The sequence below is a fragment of the Fusarium fujikuroi genome, chromosome FFUJ_chr03, assembly GCF_900079805.1.
Source record: "Fusarium fujikuroi IMI 58289 draft genome, chromosome FFUJ_chr03".
NCBI classification, from domain to species: Eukaryota; Fungi; Ascomycota; class Sordariomycetes; order Hypocreales; family Nectriaceae; genus Fusarium; species Fusarium fujikuroi.
Window position 1 is genome coordinate 3040884 of NC_036624.1, and position 20776 is coordinate 3061659.

At 50.1% G+C, this 20776-nt stretch overlaps 6 protein-coding genes; 3 read left to right on the forward strand and 3 right to left on the reverse strand.

The window, feature by feature from the left end:
* Window positions 1-2886: 2886 nt before the first annotated feature.
* On the forward strand, window positions 2887-6218 carry FFUJ_03043 (MUTS-like protein; the record flags this gene model as incomplete). XM_023574845.1 has 2 exons in its annotated part: window positions 2887-3525; window positions 3594-6218. 2 exons carry the CDS (start codon window positions 2887-2889, stop codon window positions 6216-6218), a joined length of 3264 nt encoding a protein of 1087 aa, XP_023428129.1.
* A 675-nt stretch (window positions 6219-6893) lies between these two features.
* On the reverse strand, window positions 6894-8098 carry FFUJ_03044 (probable RPP0-acidic ribosomal protein L10.e; the record flags this gene model as incomplete). XM_023574846.1 has 3 exons in its annotated part: window positions 6894-7044; window positions 7108-7868; window positions 7925-8098. The coding sequence occupies 3 exons, from the start codon at window positions 8096-8098 to the stop codon at window positions 6894-6896; spliced, it is 1086 nt and encodes a 361-aa protein (XP_023428130.1).
* Window positions 8099-8513: 415 nt separating this feature from the next.
* On the forward strand, window positions 8514-10262 carry FFUJ_03045 (related to tRNA-methyltransferase; the record flags this gene model as incomplete). XM_023574847.1 has 3 exons in its annotated part: window positions 8514-9055; window positions 9112-9801; window positions 9851-10262. 3 exons carry the CDS (start codon window positions 8514-8516, stop codon window positions 10260-10262), a joined length of 1644 nt encoding a protein of 547 aa, XP_023428131.1.
* Window positions 10263-11107: 845 nt separating this feature from the next.
* On the reverse strand, window positions 11108-12517 carry FFUJ_03046 (probable YDJ1-mitochondrial and ER import protein; the record flags this gene model as incomplete). XM_023574848.1 has 4 exons in its annotated part: window positions 11108-11427; window positions 11477-12301; window positions 12357-12426; window positions 12482-12517. 4 exons carry the CDS (start codon window positions 12515-12517, stop codon window positions 11108-11110), a joined length of 1251 nt encoding a protein of 416 aa, XP_023428132.1.
* Window positions 12518-14688: 2171 nt separating this feature from the next.
* Window positions 14689-16185, forward strand: FFUJ_03047 (uncharacterized protein; the record flags this gene model as incomplete). XM_023574849.1 has 3 exons in its annotated part: window positions 14689-14785; window positions 14864-15789; window positions 15838-16185. The coding sequence occupies 3 exons, from the start codon at window positions 14689-14691 to the stop codon at window positions 16183-16185; spliced, it is 1371 nt and encodes a 456-aa protein (XP_023428133.1).
* Window positions 16186-16560: 375 nt separating this feature from the next.
* FFUJ_03048 (related to Tip elongation protein 1) lies at window positions 16561-19048 on the reverse strand (the record flags this gene model as incomplete). XM_023574850.1 has 2 exons in its annotated part: window positions 16561-18520; window positions 18579-19048. 2 exons carry the CDS (start codon window positions 19046-19048, stop codon window positions 16561-16563), a joined length of 2430 nt encoding a protein of 809 aa, XP_023428134.1.
* Window positions 19049-20776: the final 1728 nt, after the last annotated feature.

A 20776-nucleotide genomic window follows, 5' to 3' on the forward strand; every position in this document is an offset into this window, starting at 1 on the left:
TGTATGCTGAATGGTGATCCAGGTTGTCCAGGCGCACTGTTCCAGTTAAGGGACTGTGTGCTGGGATTAAATGGCGCTGCGGAGTGGGATATTCGAGTATACAGGGTTTATGTTCCTCTTTTATCTTTCGAGCTGATTTGAATGTTTATATCGCGTTATTTGAAGAGTTTTATCGTGCGGTTGCTGTCAGGGTGGCCGTTGATGTCGAGGATCAAGGGCGTGTAAGTGGTAATGTGGGGAATTGTATCAGATCAGTTGAGCAAGACACAGGGTCGATGGCTGAGTTCTATCTCTGTATATAAGTGAATGGGCACAATAACGATGCGTAAGCGTAGGGCGTTGTGTTTGGCCAGCGAACGCGCACAAAGGGGATATATAGCTAGGTCAGAATCGACAGATGTGGTCGAGGGTTTGGCGCTTTCGGGCAGGGGGTGCGGCGACGTCGTGTGGCAGCGGACCCAAAATGGGCTGAGGCTCTCTCGAGAATCGGCCCACGCCGACCCCGCGGGAAGATATGCTTATGCCATTGAATTTCCAGCAGCACATCTATCGCCCAAAAGTCGATGCTGTCGCTGTGAATGGTTGGGTGGCAGCTCCGTCTGTGTTGATTTTGGTCATATCAAACGTGGAACCGTCTTTCTACGGATGGCATGAGAAATACAGTGCATCCATCCAGGGAGCTGTGTCTGAATTCCAGTGTCTGTTTCTTCTGCATGGCTCACAGTTGAGCCTGGTACGGCACAGTTCAATGCCATGACCCAGATGACCGCTTGGAGGTTATCAAGGGGGTTCCCTGGCTCTCATGGAGACGGCCGCTCAATCTGATGCTGACTCTGGGCCTCTCATGTGTTGTCTTGGAGATGTAGCATGTTGTTACTATGTGCTGTTCAGAGCTAGGTATGCTGTGATGTCTCTCGCAGCGATGGTGTTGTTTTCATCTCTCGTCGTTTCTTTCCTGCCCAATTCCATGCCATATCTCATAGACCCCTATCTGACATGATTGCTTAAACCGGAAGTGATGCTGTCCTGTTGTGACAAGGCTGGTTTTCGGACTTCGTTCCTCGGTTCGCTGAGATTCTTGCTAGGGCTTGCCTGTTCAGTACAGCAGTTCATTCGGAGATGGATGGGTCCCCATAGGCATGCGAGCTTGCCGACTGCTACGTTGGAGAGATTCCGTCATCTACTTTCCCCCTTCCCTTGTCCAAAAGAGGAGGACAGTCGCTTTACCGCCCAACAGCATACCGTGCGCGCATTGGTTAGATTGAGACACATACATCGTGAGTCGGGGCTTGGGTTGGAGGGATTGAGGTCCAGCTCCGGCAGCTTGGGCAGATTTGCAGGGCCATCTGGTGTTGAGGGATGATGATGACGCTAACATGGGACCACGATTTTACGACCCATGGAGTAGTTGATAAGTCCCAAGTCCCACTGGTCTGTCACCTACCTCGTGCCCGAAACCACTCCGCACTGTATAATTTCTGCTTGCCGAGGATTCAGCTCTTATTAGGTTTCGATGGAAGTTCTAGTGTACAGTAGGTCTCGAGATATCACCCAGGAATGGGGTAACGAAATCTCTTGATGTAGCATTGATTTATGGCGCCACATGTCCTTCCACTTCCCACATCAAGCTCCAGATGGGAACTCTATTTCCAGCATCCATACCGGCAGGTCTGTTTCCAGGCATGATCGATTGCTTTAGAGGGAACCAGGCCCTGTAGATCTCGGGAAAGCCGCGAATCGCCATGCATTAGCTACCGTCGTTCGAGGGCGATGACTCTCGACTGTTTACTCACACGTTGTTCGCGAAGACCCGGGTCTCTCTCGTTGGTCAACGCCTCCATGGTCAGATATCTGCCTTCCGTTTCATGGCTACATGTGCTGTTCGCTTGTGGGTTCTGGCGCTGTCCATCTCCGTAAAATCTCTGGAGTACCTTGTCATAAAGTCCCTGGATCATCCATCAGGATCGGAATTACAAGCCAAGGGGTCCTACTATTACCGAATGTTCCTTTCCTCATTCGTTATTTGAAGATGAGGAGATTCTGTCGTTGCCGACCCTAGTAAAACAAATTGTTGAAAACTGTGTCCTAATAAACAAGATGATAGGTAGGTAGTTATGGCAGCCCGCTGTGGTGTTTCTATGCTCGTCGATGCAGACTTGGTCTCTCAGATGAAGCTGTTATATTGGCTCCTGCTCCTGGGCTCGGTGCGATTGGTTTTGATTTACCTACTAATTATCATTCTTCACCGATATATTCCATAACGCTCATATCCGCTGTTCCCCACATGGTAACGACCAGAAACTGCCTACCTATAGAAGACTTGAAGCTGCTGTCTACCCAGCGCAAGCTGTAACTCACCGATTGTGTGCTATTCTCGTGCCCTAGCAACGACTCGCGTTGGTTCTATGATAAAACTGATTTACGATACTCGGAGCCACTTTTTTATGCCCCATACTACATATCACACCTTGCCTTACCTTATACCTTGTACCCAAGGTAGTTTCGGGCATCTCGCACCAGCGGGGTTGTATGGGACTGCTTCCTCTTTTTCTTGTCATCATATGAGCCCTGCATGATCCATCCGTTAATCACCATACCATTCCTTGTTCAATGCCACCATTTTGCACGCCAGATCTTGCTTCTATTGTCGACAGCCCAAGCCCCCCCCCCCCCCCCCCAGCAAGCATTAATCAATCATACCTAGGTAGGTAAGTAGGTGGCTGGAGTGTTGATTGACGAACGACTCCTCTTGAGCTGTTCTCAAATCAGAAATTGACCTGCCCTTGCTTGCTTGCTGGATACATACTTCAAACGGATCCATATCCATTGGTTGCATAAACATCATCGCCACTGTAACAGCCCATCCCGTCTCCATGTTCCAGCCGTATGGTGCTCCCAGTGTTCGGCATCCGCCATCTGCGGCCCTTGGCATCACCATCAGCTTCAACTTCCAGGTCTATCTCTGTGCCTGGCTCTGCTTCAGCTTCAGCCCCAGTTTCTAGCTCTGTGCTCAAGGCAGCCTCATTTGTTGTCTCTGACGCTGCAGCAACGGTAGTAGCTCCTCCACCTAAAGCTTCTGCCATTCCTCATGGGCACTGTCATGTTGAGCACTCACTATACCATGGCTTCTCTATCCGCTCATTCCGACATCCACCATCTCCCCACCGTCCTCTCCAAGCCAGGGGTAAAAAGACCACCACCACCATAAAGCTCTCCGATTTGCCTCAGGGACTTATTCAACCAAAGGCAGCATTTCCTCTACCAACGTCATCGTCAGTTTCATCTCCCCACGATGAGTCGACAGAGGCTTTGCCGCTCCCGCTGCCGCCATTACCCCAAGATCCTCCCGCGTATCCCACCGTGCTACTTCAAGCCCGTCAGAACATGCTCAAGTTTGATAACTGTGTGTTGCTGACGCGAGTGGGCGGTTTCTACGAGCTCTACTTTGAGCACGCTGAGGAGTACGGGCCCCTGTTAAACATCAAAGTAGCTAACAAAAAGACGAATGCTGGTCTTGTCCCCATGGTATGTTTATTAATGCCCTCCTTTTCGTCTTCCGGTTCAATATCTCACCACCATCACCCGTCTTATAGGCAGGTTTCCCCTTCTTCCAGCTCGATCGTTTCCTCAAAATTCTCGTTCAAGATCTCGGCCGTCATGTCGCGATCGCTGAGGAGTATCCAAACTCTCCCACGGCAAAGGTCAGATCAGGTGGGTTGATGCATGACCGTCGAGTTGCTCGTATCATTACTCCCGGGACTCTGATAGATGAGAATTTTATGGATCCATATGCCAACAACTACGTGATGGCGATTCATATTGACCCAGGCATCAAAGTCACAAATACCGTCACTGATGTAAAGACCGTTATCGGCCGAGTGGCAGGCTCGGAAGGAGAACTAGCGGGCCATGGACCCGAATCAGCCCACCCATCACCATCAGCTGTTGGCATTGGCGTTGGTCGAGGTGCTGGACAGTCTCAGGGGCTCCAAGACGCCGTGTCACTCGGCCTAGCATGGCTTGATCTCTCAACCGGTTACTTCTGCACCCAAGAAGCCAATCTTGCATCTTTACCGACGATCTTGTCCCGACTTTGCCCGCGCGAGCTTCTCCTGGACCAGGCACTGCAGTCTTGCCCTGACAATGGCCTATCTGACCTCCTCGCTGAAGATCGTCACATCATCTCATACGCACCCCGCCCGCATGATTCTTCGCTGTTTCATCCCGAAAACTGGACGCCCATGCTGGAGTGTGCCCTAGCTAAACATGAAGCATCCGCCTTTTCACCAGCTGAGGTACACGCTGCCGGCTTCCTTCTTGGTTACGTCAAGGATCGGCTGCAAGGCATGAGTATGAAGTTGCAACCTCCGCTAAGGAACAAAGACATGCAGGTCATGGCTGTCGATAAAAATAGCATGCGTGCTCTGGAGATCAAGCAAACCATTCGTGATGGTGTGTTCCGGGGTAGTTTGCTGCATGCCATTCGTCGCACTGTTACTAAAAGCGGTGCCCGACTTCTCAACGAGTGGCTGAGTGCACCGTCCACGTCTCTTGAGCTCATCACTAGTAGACAGGACCTCGTCGCCCGCTTCATCGACGATATAAACCTGAGTGACTCCGTAATCCTCTTGTTGCGTAGGAGCCACGACTCTCAGCGACTTGTTCAGAAATTCACACTTGGCCGTGGTGATGCTGATGACCTCCTCGATTTGGCCAGTACTATCGATGCAACCAGGGATGTCGTGAATGTCTTGAAGAAGGCCAACTTTGCATCTCGCAAGTCAGAGCACCACTGCCTAACTTCATTGATATCTCGAATCAGTCTCACGCAGCCCCTGAAACTTTCCCAGCGCATCAGAGATGCAATTGATGAAGAAGGTATTGTGTTACAGCATGATGTCCAAGACTCCGAGGCCAGCCAGATGTTAGCCCTTGCTGAAATTGTCGTTAGCAACGAAGGTTCACAAGACGATGCGGCATCTCTTCCCAAGGGCAAGCGAAAACGGCCCGTCAGTATTCGGGATTATTACGCCGAAGAGAATGGAGCCTGGGTCATGAGACCTGCTGCGAGCCCAAACTTGGCAAAGCTTCACACTGATCTCGCGACTTTGACAGAAGAAAAAGCGACACTCAACGAGACCCTCCGCCAAAGATTCAATGCTCCAAGTCTATCCCTCAAGTGGACACCCGGCCTTGGTCACATTGCCCATACCAAGGGCAAAGACGCTCGAAATCTCACTGATGTACAAGCTCTGTCCTCGAGTCGTTCTACACGATCTTTCCACATCTCTGAATGGACACTTCTCGGGCAGCGTATGGACCAAGTTCGCGCCCAGATTCGTGCTGAAGAACAAGCCGTGTTCTACTCCCTTCGAGAACTTGTCGTAAAAAATCTCGTCAAGCTGCGCCGTAATGCCGCCGTCCTCGATGAACTTGACATCACGACCTCCTTCGCTAAGTTGGCTCGCGAGCAGAACCTCGTCCGGCCCGTTCTGAACAATGCGACTAGTCACACCATCATAGGCGGCAGACATCCCACTGTTGAGGGAGGCCTGTACGAGCAGGGTCGAAGTTTTGTGAGGAACGACTGTCTGGTTGGATCGCCAACTGACGGCCGGGTCTGGCTGATCACAGGTCCCAACATGGCCGGCAAAAGTACGTTTCTACGCCAGAATGCTCTCATCACGATCCTGGCCCAGGTCGGTTGCTACGTGCCTGCATCATACGCAGAATTGGGGATTGTGGATGCTATCTTTAGCCGAGTGGGTTCAGCTGACAACCTCTACCGCGATCAAAGCACATTCATGGTTGAGATGCTGGAAACAGCAGCGATCCTCAAGCACGCAACACCGCGGTCTTTCGTCATAATGGATGAGATCGGTCGAGGAACCACGCCAGAGGACGGCACAGCTGTCGCCTTTGCATGCCTGCATCACCTCGCGACCGTGAACCAATGCCGCACTCTTTTTGCGACACATTTCCACTCCGTAGCCGACTTGGCTCATGAAGAGGGGTTGTGTTCAGCCGATGTAGGTGTTGTTCAGACATATTGCACCAATGTAGTCGAGGATGGTGAGGGAGGTTTCTTTTACAACCACAAACTTCAGAGAGGTATCAACCGACAAAGTCACGCACTAAAGGTAGCAAGGCTCGCTGGGCTACCGGATCGAGCTATTGAGGTAGCGAAACGTGCCTTGAAGCAAGACGACTTCATATAGGTGACTTTTGGTAGGTATTGACGGCACATACAGTCGCGCCTCTAACAGTGACGGGCGGCAGGTAGGGCCAATAACAAAGATTTAAAGCTTTGATAGTGTCTTCTTGCAAGCTCATGAGATAATGGCAAGACAAACCACAAGGCGTGAGAATGCAATGGTTAGATAGTATTGATCGACAATGGTCTATCTCCAAACTCTAATCCGTACCTGGAAAATGTAACAAAAGTTCTAAACTTCCAATTATAATATAATACTAGGATTATAAAAGATTGACTAGAAGTCCAAGTTTTTTCCTAGTACATATGGTTAGGTATCACCAGTCTTCTCATATCCTACAGTTTAGCTGGGCTATCAGGTTCGCTTAGGAAACATGCATAGACATCACATTGTGGAAGCTTGAAAACATTCGAGGGCGTGGAGATCTGTATGATTTGACCATTAGCTTTGATACTCTCAAAGAACATCTTGTCAAAGTAACATAATTGTAATGGGTGTCCGTCATAGGGTGGTGATGTGTGTGTCATCAGGAGATTCAGGGTTAAAAAGCTCTTGAACAATTTATATAATCATCCGGAAATGTAAAGGGAAAAAAGAAAGTTTGATGTTTGTCTGACTAACCTTTTTGAAGATCGCACTCCATCAGCAGAGCTGCATTAGTCGGTTTGGTGAAAGCTTTCACTCGCATGTTGAGTCCCAAAACTTGATTCGTAACCGTCGCGACAGATTCAATTGTCCAGCAGACGATCTATGTGCCCCTTTTTTAAGATACATAAGTCGTAAACCCAACCAAAGTCCTGGAAGGCAGTCGTACATCCAGTTGATGTGACTACATTTAGTCGCTGCAGATTTGTTAGTCATACCCACAAGGTATTGAAAGGGGTTCACATACAAAAGACCGCCGAAGCCCTCCTCGTCCTCATCTTCCTCCTCGGACTCATCCTTCTTCTCAGCCTCAGCAGGGGCGGCAGCGCCACCAGAAGCGGCAGCGGCAGGGGCGGCGGAAGCATAAGCATCGGGGTTGGCAATGCGGTCCTTGAGTTCCTCAATCTCAGGCCATGTGATCTCGGTGGAGATGGCAACAGCAAGAACCTTCTTGTAGCTGTTGACAACGGAGTGGAGAACCGAGGGCAGGGTAGGGAAGTTGAGAGCCAGAGAGATAGTGGCAATGGTGGTAATAGCCTGAGACAGAGTCTTGAGGAGCTGCTCCTCACCGACGTCGAGAACGCTGGGAGGGAAAGACTGTCCCTGGTCGTAAACCTGAGAGATACCCATGCCATAGGTGAAAGGAGAGATGTTAAGCATGTTGAGAAGCGTGGCCTCGGAGGGACCGACCTTGGAGCCGGCCTCAACGAGCTTGAGATCAGTGGTGATTTCAATGGTACCACGGGCAATCTTGGTGGGGACACCGAGGGCCTGGAAGAAAGAGGTCTTTCCAGGCTCCATACCAGTGTTTCCAGCAGGAACCCAGACATCGGCAGGGGCGAGAGCACCGGCACGAGCAGGAGCGGCGACCTTGTTGGCGAGGATGATGTCACGGACCTCCTTAAGGTCGTCGTTGGTGAAGACGAAACCAACGTTGCCCTTGACGTGGGGGAGGAGACGCTCGTACTCGGGGGAGTCGGGGATGAAGGTCTTCAAGGCTCGGCGAACCTGGAAATACTGTTAGCAACCCGATGGTGTCTTCTTCCTCGAATGAAGGGACGCACCATGGTGTTCTTGCCCATGAGGACAACACCCTTGCTTCGGAGAGCCTGTCGGATCTCGTGCATCTGCTGGGAGCTGACATTGTCAACCTCAACGATGAAGATGGACGTGTAGGCCTCGAGCAAGCCCTTGAGCTTGTCGAAATAGTTGGCCTTGTTCTCAGACTTGCCCCCCATATCTTCTTATTTTTCTGAAGGCAGGAGTATTTAAGGGCAAGGGGTATCGTAAAATGGAAATTGGAGGTTGATGAGGATGTTGATGAAGACAAGAAAACTCTTTTGACAGTTTCGGAAAATGTAATGTGTGCTCACAGCCAATTCGCTTAGGGCATGGAGGCGCTAGTCTACTCTGGGTGCAAAGGTGGCTCAGGTGGGGAACTACAGGTAAGGTAAGGTAAGGTAAGGTACCTTTAGGTAAGCATACACCTAGGTACCTAGGTACATTCTCAATGTATCTTTTTTTATCACATCCACCCCATGAAAGTGGAACTTAGAAGAGTCTGATTTGAGCTGTCGCCGAGCAATTGCTCCAGCATCAAATCTCATCAATTTGACAATCAATCTTTAATCAACTCACAGGGGCTCAGGTGTCATGAAATTTCCCTTCAACGTTGTCCACGTCAGTGGAGATGTTCTCTTTGCTGCTCGAGGAGGCAAGATTCATTCTTTTAGCCTTGAGGATGGATCTCACTTCTCGACGTGGAAACATCCAGATGTTGACAGAGTAGACGCGGCAGTTAAGGCTATTTCAGGTGATATCTTAACTGAGAGTCCCGTGACCAAGACTCATATCGCCGAGGAAGAAGATGGCAGCGGACCCCCAGCCAAGAGACAAAGAACTGAAGAGCCAAAAGTTGAGGCAACTCCAGCCAAGGCAGGGGTCCAAGAGGGTGCTCAAATTTCGGAGGAAACGAAAAGTGAGGGCAAAAAGAAGGGTGGAAAGAAGAGCAAGAACAGACAAAACCAGCAACGAGCAAAGGATCACAACATCTCACGCGTACCTGATCGCCCAGTCATTACGCATCTGACAAGTACTCTTGATGGCTCCCATATCTTGGCTATCACTGGACATGACAAAGCCATCTGGGTCTTTGAGAATGATGGAAAGGGCTCTCTCAACCAAATCAGCAAGCGGTAAGCTCGTATAGGACAAAACCAACTCCTCAGCCCGCATACTAATTCTAGGCCAGAACTCTTCCCAAACGCCCTAGTGATGTCGTTATCGGACCAGACTCTCAGATTATTGTCGCTGATAAATTTGGAGATGTTTACTCTCTGCCTCTCCTCTACGATCCTACTCTCCAGACTGCTTCAACCCCTGCCCCCGCCAAACCGGCTTATAAACCATCTGCCAATACTACAACCGTTCACTCGAAGCGTAACCTGCGAGCTCTTCAAGAGCAGCAAAGACAGATGGAGCTTTCTACACGGACTAAAAACGACAGCAATTCCAAAGCCGAAGGTCCAGAATTTGAGATCTCTCTATTGCTTGGTCATGTTTCTATGCTTACTGCACTCGTGATGGGTGAGAGTGAGGGTCGGCGATACATTCTTACTGCCGACCGTGATGAACATATTCGTGTTTCAAGATACGTTCCCCAGTCATACGTCATCGAGGGTTTCTGCTTCGGTCACACAGAGTTCATCAGCTCCATGGTCATTCCAGCCTCGCGTGGTGATGTTCTGGTGTCGGGTGGTGGTGATGAGGACTTGTTCGTCTGGGATTGGAAATCAAACAAGCTCCTCTCCACAATCAGTATCTTATCTTTAGCTCAAAAGATATTGCCCGAGATTACAAAGGTAGCTGTGTCTGGGCTTTACAGCCTGGTATATCCAAACGGTGGCTCGGATCTTGTTTATGTTCTCGCCATATGTCAGGAGTAAGTGTATTATCCCTCGATGCCCTGTATCTCAACTCACATTGATTAGCATTTCGGCCATCTTTTCATGGCAACTCACCAAAAATCACGCCCTTAATCACCCAGCTATTATCCAGCTTCCTGGCAAACCCCTCAGCCTCTCTATCAAGCCCGGCAACGGCAATGAAGCACCCAAGATCGTCGCTGCTCTGGACCCCAGTGATCCTACGCAAGCAAGAAGCCTGGCTGTCTACTCACTTACCATGACTGATGAGAAGCTCGCCACAAACACAATAGCTTTGGTGGATGACGATGATATCGAAGACGCTGAACTTGATGTCAATGAGAAAATCGTGAGGAGTCTTTTATATAACACTGAGCCTCTAAGAAAACAAGCCACGGAACGGGAAGAAGAAAGGGGTGAGGAGCAGGTGCCCGAAAACCAAATGATGGAAGAGGCTGGGCCTGCTGAGAAGCAATAAGGATGTACCGAAAGTAACAGAAAAGAAATCAATTCTGCAGTACCACAATGGACAAGGGTCATTTCCACAACCCTACGAAGACGAGTTTGTCACCGAGGCAGATACGCCTAGACTTGGTACCTAGGTGAGTATCCAGTCCTCGGGGAGCAAGAAAACACCAGACCTTCATATAGGGTGCCAAAATAAACCCAGTAAAAGATATCCTAAACTTAATGAAGATATTCTAAATTTATAAAGTTACTTAAGTCTTTTTATCATTTAGGATCAAGGTCTCGAGTTTTCTTTCCTCCCCTAGGTAGCCAGTACATAGTGAACGAGGCAATGTGCTTGGCACTTAGCAACTTGGATATAGTATCTTGCGAGGATGTGGACCAGGTATCCCTTTGAAGTTTTGATGGTTCCTGGGTCCACTACTCCTGTCACTTGTGTTTTGCTGATAGATTTTACCAACCATTATTAGAATAACAAACAAATCATCATGTTCATGGTCTACGTCTGCTACCACCAAATTCATTTGAATCGTCTATGTCCTCAAAACGCCAGCCAAGCCTGATCGAAAGCCCCTCCCCCTTCATCGATCGTTCGAAGTTAACTCGGGTGCCCACTCAACTGCACCTTATCCCCAGTACCACACTCGCTCACAATTCCTAGTAGACCATATCCTTTACTAATTTTGGTATCATTGAACGATTAAGCGACGTCGTCGACAAGGACGGACGTCCACCCTCAGTTGCACTGTCTCTGACCAAGACTGTGGATGTGCGAAATGCTCTATTCGCGCATGCAACTGATGCAGTTATGGCACTCGCCGTGTGTGTTTGTTGCGCCGCTCTCTTTCGACTAGCTTACTGCGAGGCGCACTGCACACGCTCACCGCCGGGATGGCCATCCTCGTCGTCTTCGTCCATCATACCGTCAGAGTTGCCAAATACTCTGTTCTGGGTCGTGTTATCCAAATCCTCGAGACTGGCGGGTTCGGACATAGCGTCACCGGGAGGTGCGTTCTGCGTGGCGGGTGGGAGAACCTTGCGGAGGGTCTCGAAAACTTCGGGATCTTCGGTCCAGTTCTTCTCGGGGAACTTCACGTTGAACTTGATGTACATGTTGCCGAAGTCGTGATGCCTGGGAGAGGGCATACCTTGGCCGCGAACCATCTTGACGGCGTCTTAAACAGTTAGCTTGCGGTTGTTGAGCGCATTTTAGTCAAAACATACCTTGAGAAATAGCCTCGCCAGGAAGAATATCAATGGCGAGCCATCGGTCGTCGAGGTGCTCGATGTAGACTGTGCCACCAGCCAGAGCTGTGACAAGCTCAATGTCGCAGTTGTATAGAAGGTCGTCATCCCGGCGAGTGAAGCGGGCATGGGGCTTCTGCTCAATCTCGAAAACGACGTCGCCAGCCTGGACACCAGGCGCTTGATCACCCTCACCTCGGAACTCAACCTTGGTGCCGCTGCGAACGCCCTTGTCGACGTGAACGTGGAGGACCTTGCGGTCGACGGTGGTCTTCTTTCCATTGCACTGCTTGCAACGATCCTTCTCCTTGATGATCTCACCCTCTCCGTTACAGTCAGGGCAGACAGTCTGGAAGCGCTGGATCATGGGGCCCATTTGGCGCATCATTGTCTTCATGCCATGGCCGTCACAGCCAGTGCATCGCTTGACAGCACCCTCCTTGCCACCGAGACCCTCACACTTGGGGCAGATAATCGACCGTTGGAGAGCAAGCTTCGAGATCTTACCTCGGTAGATATCTTCCAAGGTAACCTTGTGGGTATGGTGGATAGTACGGGCCTTGGGGGGGCCGCGGTTCATACCACCGCCGCCAAACATGCCGCCCATGCCACCGAAACCACCACCACCGAAGAACTGAGCAAAAAGGTCCTCGGCGGCCATTCCACCACCGCCGGCACCTCCCTCGAGGCCGGCCTCACCATACTGGTCGTAGATCTGTCGCTTCTGAGAGTCGGAGAGAATTTCGTAGGCATGAGAGATTTCCTTGAACTTCTCTTCGGCATCGGGGTTGTGTGCGTTCTTGTCTGTGTTGCATTAGACATGTTGAACTGACTAGAGAGGGTGTCTTGGAATACATACCAGGGTGGTACTTGAGGGCTCCGACCTTGTAAGCCTTCTTCAGTTCCTGCTCAGTAGCAGTAGGGGCAACCTGTGATCTGGTTTAGCAGTTGTTCGAGGTTTGTTCGGGGATCGATAGAACATACACCCAAGGTATCGTAATACTTGGTTTCCTTAACCATTGTGTCGGTTGTTCGAGTTGTGTTTTGTTATCCTAACGTCCGAGATAACAGTGGAGCGAGGACTATTGTTAAATATTAGTAAGGCCCAGGAAAAGCAAACAAAGACGCAGATTTTCACACACGCAACAGCAATGTGATAGGAAAAGAAGATGAACTATGACAACATCATACACCAAGCATCTGACACAGGGAGAAGACAGCGGTTTTATATGCGTACCTTGTTCGCCAAAGGGTGTATGTATCTCGAGTATGTATCTCGAGTCTCCCGACGGCGGGGCTGCGCTGCGGCGAGTTTGAACGGGCTTTGGTCTCTAAAGTTCGATTCGAATATGTAATAAGTGGAGGGGAGAAAGAGGCGATCGATAAGAGCGGTGCAACTCGCAAATGTCGAAACAGAGGGAGTTTATCCCACTGAGAAGAAGAGAGAAAAGTGTCTCAAACAAAAACGTCAGAGTCAAATGTCAAGTTCAGAACGAGTCGAGATTAGGCGCTGAGACTTGAATTTGGATTGAGCGGACGGGTTTTGAGATGGAAGAAGGGAGGCTGCAGTACAGTCGCGCCTCATGGAATTGTGTGGAAGAATGTAGATTCTGTGGCGGTGCTGATAATGCATGACCTGCGTCTTAGTGCGTCGTAGTAGTGACCACAACCACATTGGCGGGCGGGCTATACAGTAGGAGTCAGGTCTCGGCTGAAGGTTGTGACGCGGCAAAAGGGCGGAAACCCGGTTGAAGACCAAACAAATTTACATTTTTACTTTCACTTTTCTGTATCTTTCCGCACTCTCTTCTGGAGTGTATTCGGACTTTCCAGGGGCTTCTACATACTCCGAGGCCCATCCCAGGGCCACACTGCAGCATCCGATACTAGTAACTACCTGCTTACACCCGTAACACCGAACAAACAATCTTACCTCTAGTACCTACCTACCTACAAGACACGCCCCCGTGTCTCAACGGGTGTCACACAAGGCTGTCCAGGCTGTGTAGGTACCTCACTAACAGACCTCCCTGCAAGGCGTCCCCAGAACCCCTCCAAAAGGCCCCTAGGGCCCTTCCTGCAGTGGCCAAAAGTTCTTCGATTTTTTTCTCTCCAGCCGCAGGGTCCGATTTAGGACCCCACAACCCGACCCCGATGTTCCTGTTCGGGCATGCAGCGTGTTGCACTGATTCGCTCACTCTTCGCCTCCTCAAAAAAGCCTGCCCGACATCCCCTGTCACCACGGAAGCTAGATTGCTAGAATACCTGACTCGGAGGGCGCATGACAGTTTATGGTTTGATACCGTTATATTCCCTACATACATCATTCGAAGACATGTATGTGTCTATGAATGGTTTTCCAGAGCCTGGAAACTTCCACCACCCTCTCTTAACCAACCGGGGGTACCCGAAGTACATATTGTTTGTTGTACAATAAACAAACCCTGCGTCCTACCTCCCTGACCATGCAGAATTGAATAATGCGATTACGCAGAACATTGACATGTGAGGTAATGGCCAGGCTTCTCTCGGACGATGAAACAACCCATGGGATTCCACGAGTCTCCAGTTTCGTCGTTCAAGCAACCTCAGTTATGACGCAAGTACCAGACTTTTCTGATCTGATTTTATGAAAGATCTGGGAGGTACCCTTCAGAAAGCAGGAAACCTCTCTGATCAGGAGGTAAGATATCACAAATGATAGGAACCTCCCTCCTATTCCTACCCTAAAATAACCTGAAGTCTTGTGATTTATAATGCCTTGGGTAAGCAAACTTGAAGATGTTTGCTTTACCTTCCCTAGGGTACCTTACCAGAGCCTCATGGAACTCTTTGGGGGCTAAGGTATGTACGATTGGATAGAATCAGTAAAGCGATTGGTGTGATTGATCAATAAACCCTACGTTTAAGGAAGTCCAAAGGTGGGGCTGTTTAACTCACAACTTCAACTCTATCTTTACTTATGCACTAAAGCATTAAGTAATGTTGCTGCGACTCAGAGACATTTCAATACTTTTCAACAACAAGAACGAAAAACCCTACGTGCCCCTAATAAGCTGAAAAGTGATTAAAAACGAAAGAGAAAAACTCGACCTCCTTGACACCGCAGTTATCATCATCCTTCTTATCTGCTGCGTCAGTTCCACATCTGCTTACCCTAATCTCACCTCGTTGCCATCCAATGGAATATTATGGGTGAGACCACAAAGATCCAGAAGGGCAAGGTGCCAGCCAAGCGCAATAGCGAGGCACGCCGTGAACAGAACCGTCTTGCTAGCCGAAACTATCGTATGTACTTTTCCTGAAAGTCGCATGTCATATCGGCAGAACTTGATCATACTAATACCATCAACCTTGGTACCACAGGCGAAAAGCGGAAGCAGAAACTGGCCCTTCTAAATGAACTTTTGGACCCCAGCAACCTTCCTAATATCACCGGTAATGGTCATATAGATGAAGTTCCCGGCCTCAGTGGTCCGAGTGACACCAGCGCTCCTCCAGTACCTCTGACTAACCATCTCATACCATTAGATCTCAACAGATTTGATGGCACTGGAACTCATTCTGTGCCGCAAGCCTGTGGAGGTTTTACCCAGGAGTCGATTCGAACGGTCATTTCTAACCAACTGGCACCGGAATTTCTGCCAGTACTTGACAAAGGCAACCCTCCCAACTTTGGATCTCATGAGCAATGGGAAGCTGTCATGCCTGGGCTTATACAACAATCCCCAATGTTTACAGGCCAACCCCTAGCAGACTTCATAGGCTACAGGACCATAGAAGAAGTCCTAGAGGATTGTCCAGACTCCAGCCACAGAGGCTCTCAAGCCTCAAGCAATGACGATAGTTCTCTGAAAGAGGTCCTACATGGCGTAGAGAGCCTTAGCATTGAACAAAAACGATCTCTTCTTCGTCACCTACAACAAGATACCCGGGAACTAAAATCTCCGTCTTCTTCACAAAAGATGCTACGTCAGACTCCTGGTCAACTTCAAGCCATCCGATTTGCCAAAGCATTGTTCAAGACAGCAAATGCGAGGCCATCGCTTTTCCCAGCGCAATACACAACGGAGCCGGGGATATTTGGTGCAATATTCGCAAACTGCTACGCTCTCGGTATGGGGGGTGTGGACGAGATACTCCACGATGATGGTTGCAGTGTGTTCTCTGTCACGCCGGACGAAGGTCACCATCCATCCATATTGTCCTTTGTGAAGTCAAAATTCCTGGACGTATCATCTGACCTTCAGCCGATTGAGAAACAGTTAACATTTGGACATCATCCCTATATTGTGTGTCAGTATGGATGACTTCATGCTCTCATGTGCTAATGCAGCTAGGATGTTGTTCCGTTTAAAACCTTCCGTGAGAATCTCATCACCGTTCTCGACCAAGATCCTAGTGCCATTGATGAAGGGGCCTTGTGTCATGATATTCTTTCCGGCGGTTTCACATGCTGGGGAGCTGGGATGAACTCACGTGGCATGGGTGCAGGTGTGCCGTGGGACTCACGTAGTTGGGAGCCCAGTATATGGTTTTTAATGAAGTATCGTGCTTTAGCAGGTGAGTGGGACGGTGAGCTGTGGAAGAGTGTTCGGTGGTGGCATAGTGCTCGAGGGGAGAAAATACAAATATCGCAGGAAATAAATATAGGCAACGACATTTTTCAAGGTACGCCAAGGCGGTAGATAATACACAACTACGGACTTCACATTACCAAGGGACATTGACCAAAAAAACAGTCTGATACACCATGTCATATAGTATTACAGGAAAAGTGCTACAAGACAGGTTGATGACATAAAACACAAGTAAGAATATGGTATCACGAAGAGTGCCTTACCAGACAAAGACCAAGCACTCAAAACCTGACTGCCGACCCAAGCTTCGAAAATAAGAACATGAAAAGGGGGTACACGCATGAGGCGATTTTCATCACGCCCCTTACACCAAGCATAATTTAATGGTCCTTCGCGAGGCCTCAAGAAAAGCCACGCTGATGTTCGTTCCAATGATTCTCCAACATGCTATGCGTTAAGAAAACAGATATTTGAATTTGACCCTCAAAAGGCATCCTCGAAGGGGCAATCCACGCTGTCATGGCCGTCACGCTCACATAGAGCACACCACTTCTCGGGGTCCATGATGCCACTTTCCTTGCCAGCAACGGGGCCTGACTCCATGGGGTTCGGCATGATCTTAACTGCGGGAGAGGCAGGCCCGGCATTCTTGAGTCTGAATGGTGTGAGAGGCGCAGGGGCATCATCACCTGTAGGGGTATGCGGCTTAAGCTCCTCGCGGCTGGCCTTCTTGATGGCCTTAGACTCGCCGTTGGTCTTTGCACCATCAGGACCGAACATGTTGGTGCAAGTTAGGATATCGTGACCGTTAGTCTCACAGATCTCACACCAGAGGGTGCTAGTCTCTGTAGCATTGGAGTAGTCGTCACTCTCTGGCATTGTGTCGAGGGTGCTGACCCGCTTATGTGTAGCAGTGCTGGATCTCTTGGGGTTCTCGACTGGTCGGTTCTCCATTGCCTGAGCCATAACGATAGTGTCTCGGGAGTCTCTGAAAGAAGACCTGTTGGCCGCTGTACCGTTCTGACGGATTGATTCAAGTTCCTTCTCGAGTTCGTCCTCGCGGCTGTTTTTCTTTTCAAGGAGAGATTGGAGCTCAGCAACTTGTCGCTCGAGATTGTCGCGCGCGATCTTATTCGCCACAACATCTTCGGCCATCAATGAGCCAGGCCTTGGTGCAGGGGGTTTGGGCTCCCCAGGAATAGAGTCTCGGCTGAGGGAATGAATGATGGCTTTGAGGCCTCTAATCTCATCGTCCTTTTGCTCAAGCTCTTTGGAAGATACTGTATGATCGCCATTTGCTGGAGGAGCTGACGATGATTTTTCACGCTCGCGACGCAATTCCGTCCTTGTTCGCTCAACCTCCCCTCGCAAGAACTCAACTTCCCCTCGAGCTTCTGCTTCACCCCGACGAGCATCCTCTAAACCTTCCTCGAGTTCTTGGACCAGTTCTTCCAGTTGCTTTAGTTGGGTCGCGACAGAATCGACGTCTAGATTACGTGACTCGAGTTCTCGAACATCGGCCATCAGCTCCTCTATCCGTTTCTCGTACACGCGCTCCGTTTCGGTGCTGGCAAGCTCCAGAGTGTCGATAGTGCTCCGGAAGTCAGCTCGATGAGCGTCAAATTCTGCTGTGAGCATGGCTATCTTGTCGTTCTTTTCTCTCAGCAGTTGGCGCAGCTGCGCGGTGTCCTTGTTGTCCCAGCTGTTTCGTTGCACTGTCGGCATGTCTGCTTGCTCCATGAGACCTTGCAGTTCAACTAGGCTACTCTCCATGTCGGCTAATGTAGCGGATTGCTCCTTTAGTTGCCGATCACGATCTTCAATCTGTGATCGCAGTCGATCGAGTTCCTCATCATTAACATTGATGCGCGACGCAGGCCGAATCTTCATGGCGAACGACGAGACCGACCCGGAGCTTCCGTTAGTACCGGTTCGCTGGATTCCCAAAGGTGCGGGATCATCATCAAGGCCTGATATCGACCCCAAGGCTGAAGCACTTCGCGGCCCATGACTTGGCTTCCGGTCCATCCTCTGGGGTCTCTTGCTCGGATCACCTGATGTACCGCGGACGCTCTGAGCGAAGCGTGACTGCGTTGGGCTCCCATATCTGGTGGGAGTTTTGGCTGGTGTTGTCATGGATGGTCTTGGGCCAGGCGTCATCTGCATCCGGCGTACAGGAGAGTCGGGCCGGGGAAGGGAAGTTCTGGGTGCCAGCTTTTGCTGAGGACTGGGAGCCCGGGCACCGGGTCCAACAGAAGCACTGAACTTGGGAAGACCAGGTGTTGGGGAAGCGTAGTTGAGTGAGTTTTGGTTGCCAGCCCGAAGTCCACCCATCGCGCCTGGTGTCATGGGGAAGGGCGGAATCGAATCGCGACGAGGAAGGGCCTTGGCGGCTGGTAAGAAGATACCGGCGCCAGGGATCGTTGTTGTGAAGTATGATATGCTGTTGGGTCCTGTCAGTGTCTGAAAACCCATGAAACAACACACTGCATTATTCTTACCCGTCCACATCGCCATCATTTTTGCCTCGGCTAGCAAAGTCTTGGTCGAGCTCGACTCCAGCAAAAACTCCCTTCTTACCTTGCACAGGACCAACGAAACGAACAACGCCATGCATTCCACCAGGGACATCAACAATATCACCAAGTGCAACGTTCACAGCCTGTGAGCGACCGGGCGTCGTAGGAGGCATCATGTTTTGTGAGGAGTCGCTCAGGACAGTATCAACGGCGTAGCTCTCAGAAACATCGGGGATGCTGGCGAGGGACCCTTGTGTGAGCTGGGCCAGGGAACCTTTGCGCGGTAGAGGCGGCGGCGCGACGCGCGAATGCGAAGCGTATGCGGTCTTGAGGTTAGGGGTTGATGCAGCACTGTTCGGTCTTCGGATAGCGCGTGAGGAGCTCCTGGGACGGAGTTTTGGAGTCGTTGGTCTATGAGGAACCGCAGATGTTGTTGTTGTAGCAGAAGGCATCTTGGGAGGCGGAAAGGCCCAGCTGGGGGCCCTTATTTCGGTGTCGGGTACTGATTGCGGGCGTGTCTCATTTGTTTACACCCCACGCCGCATCTGGCAAAAAGGGGGGCAACCTTTGTTCTCGGGGAGCAACGAGCTTTTCTTGGCTGTGTTAACAATATTTTTAGTTCCCGTCAGGTACCGTCGGCTTTTAGCTTTGGCTTTCGTTTTAGTGGGAATGAGCACGGGTATTGGGTACTTGATCGGCTGATAGTCTGTTGCTGATGAGCTGAGGTACCGACGTTTCTGAGGCGGTTGAGAGACGCAAGGTCTTGTCCAGGAGAAGCGAACCGGAGAAATTGAACGCCGGGAGAAATGCGACAGGATGGATGTTGTCGCAGCCGGCCAACTAGACCGGAAATTCGAAAAGGGTGAGGTGGTGGGGATCCAACGAGATGATGGGAGTAATTAGTCTTGTCTCTGGGGAAAAGAGGGATAGAGACAGAAGACGACGGGAGTCAGGAAGCATGCAGCTATTATGGGTGAGATGTATGCCTGTAAATAAACAGTCGACAGTTGTTGGATATGCAGGAGAAGTCGGCTGTGCTCAGAGACAAAGAGAGGATAGCAATAGATGAAGAGTGCCAACGCCGTGAATGCTCAAGGAACAAAATGAGAGGGACTGGGTTAGATCAGAGAAAGGAAGAGTTAGATCCTCTTCATTATGGGGGCAGCCGGCCCTCTTTTACTTTCCCAGTCTCCCTCAATCCTATCATCCCTCTTCCTCTTGCCCTCAGGTTCAGGCTTTGTTTGGTTCGTTGTCACCGCTTCTGAACCCTCTCCCGGAGGGGTTCGGACAGGGACTATACAGGGGATGGACAGGGAGACAAGCAAAGAAACCCGGGGAAGTCTGAACCGCAGCAAGGATTTGAGTGACCTGCGAGAGTCTGAAAATGGTGGTGCGATGCAGTGTGATGTGATGGCCTGGGGTGTCAATGCAGCTACAGTATCCGCCTCTAGACAAAGGAAAGGGCCTGAACAATATCATGACTGCAGCACCAAAACAAAGAACAACCAATGAGTGAATACAAACGGAAAGAAAAACGCATGGCTTCTCTCATGTTTAAGTTTAGTGCAAAGGAACACACTCCTCATGGGCTGGCAGGTATTCTCTTTCGAATCATGATGACCTCTAACTAAGCTAGAACGCTTCCCTTGCCCACTTCGACATGTTGTCATGATGAAGACCATTTGTTTACACGCAACTAAGCGTCTGTCACCACGGCATCGTCCCGCTGCCATGCATTCGCGCTGCATCAAGTGTGCCATATCCTTCACCGCCAATGGCGAACCATGTGCTGATGATAAACTTCTCCAATTTACGTCCTTCAGCTCTAGGGGTCTCATTCGCTCCCGCATGCAACTGCACGGTGCACATCATGCTACCCTGGCTTTGGAGGCTTGGATTCGTTGTAACGTATCGTACAATCGTCTTGACATCAGCCCTCGGGGGCAAGAAGACAGCGAACCTCACTGTAGGGTGTCAAAATAAACTTAGCAAAAGTCATCCTAAACTTAGGCTATATTACCCTAAGTCTTTTTGTCATTTAGGATTGAGGTCCTGTGTTTTCTTTCCTCCCCTAGATCAGCCATACATTACTGTAGCCGCCTTCCTTGTGTTATGAGAAGCTCTAGGACTGTCGTTGGATGATATAAATGGGGCTATTATATTACTTTTTCGTCTCTCGA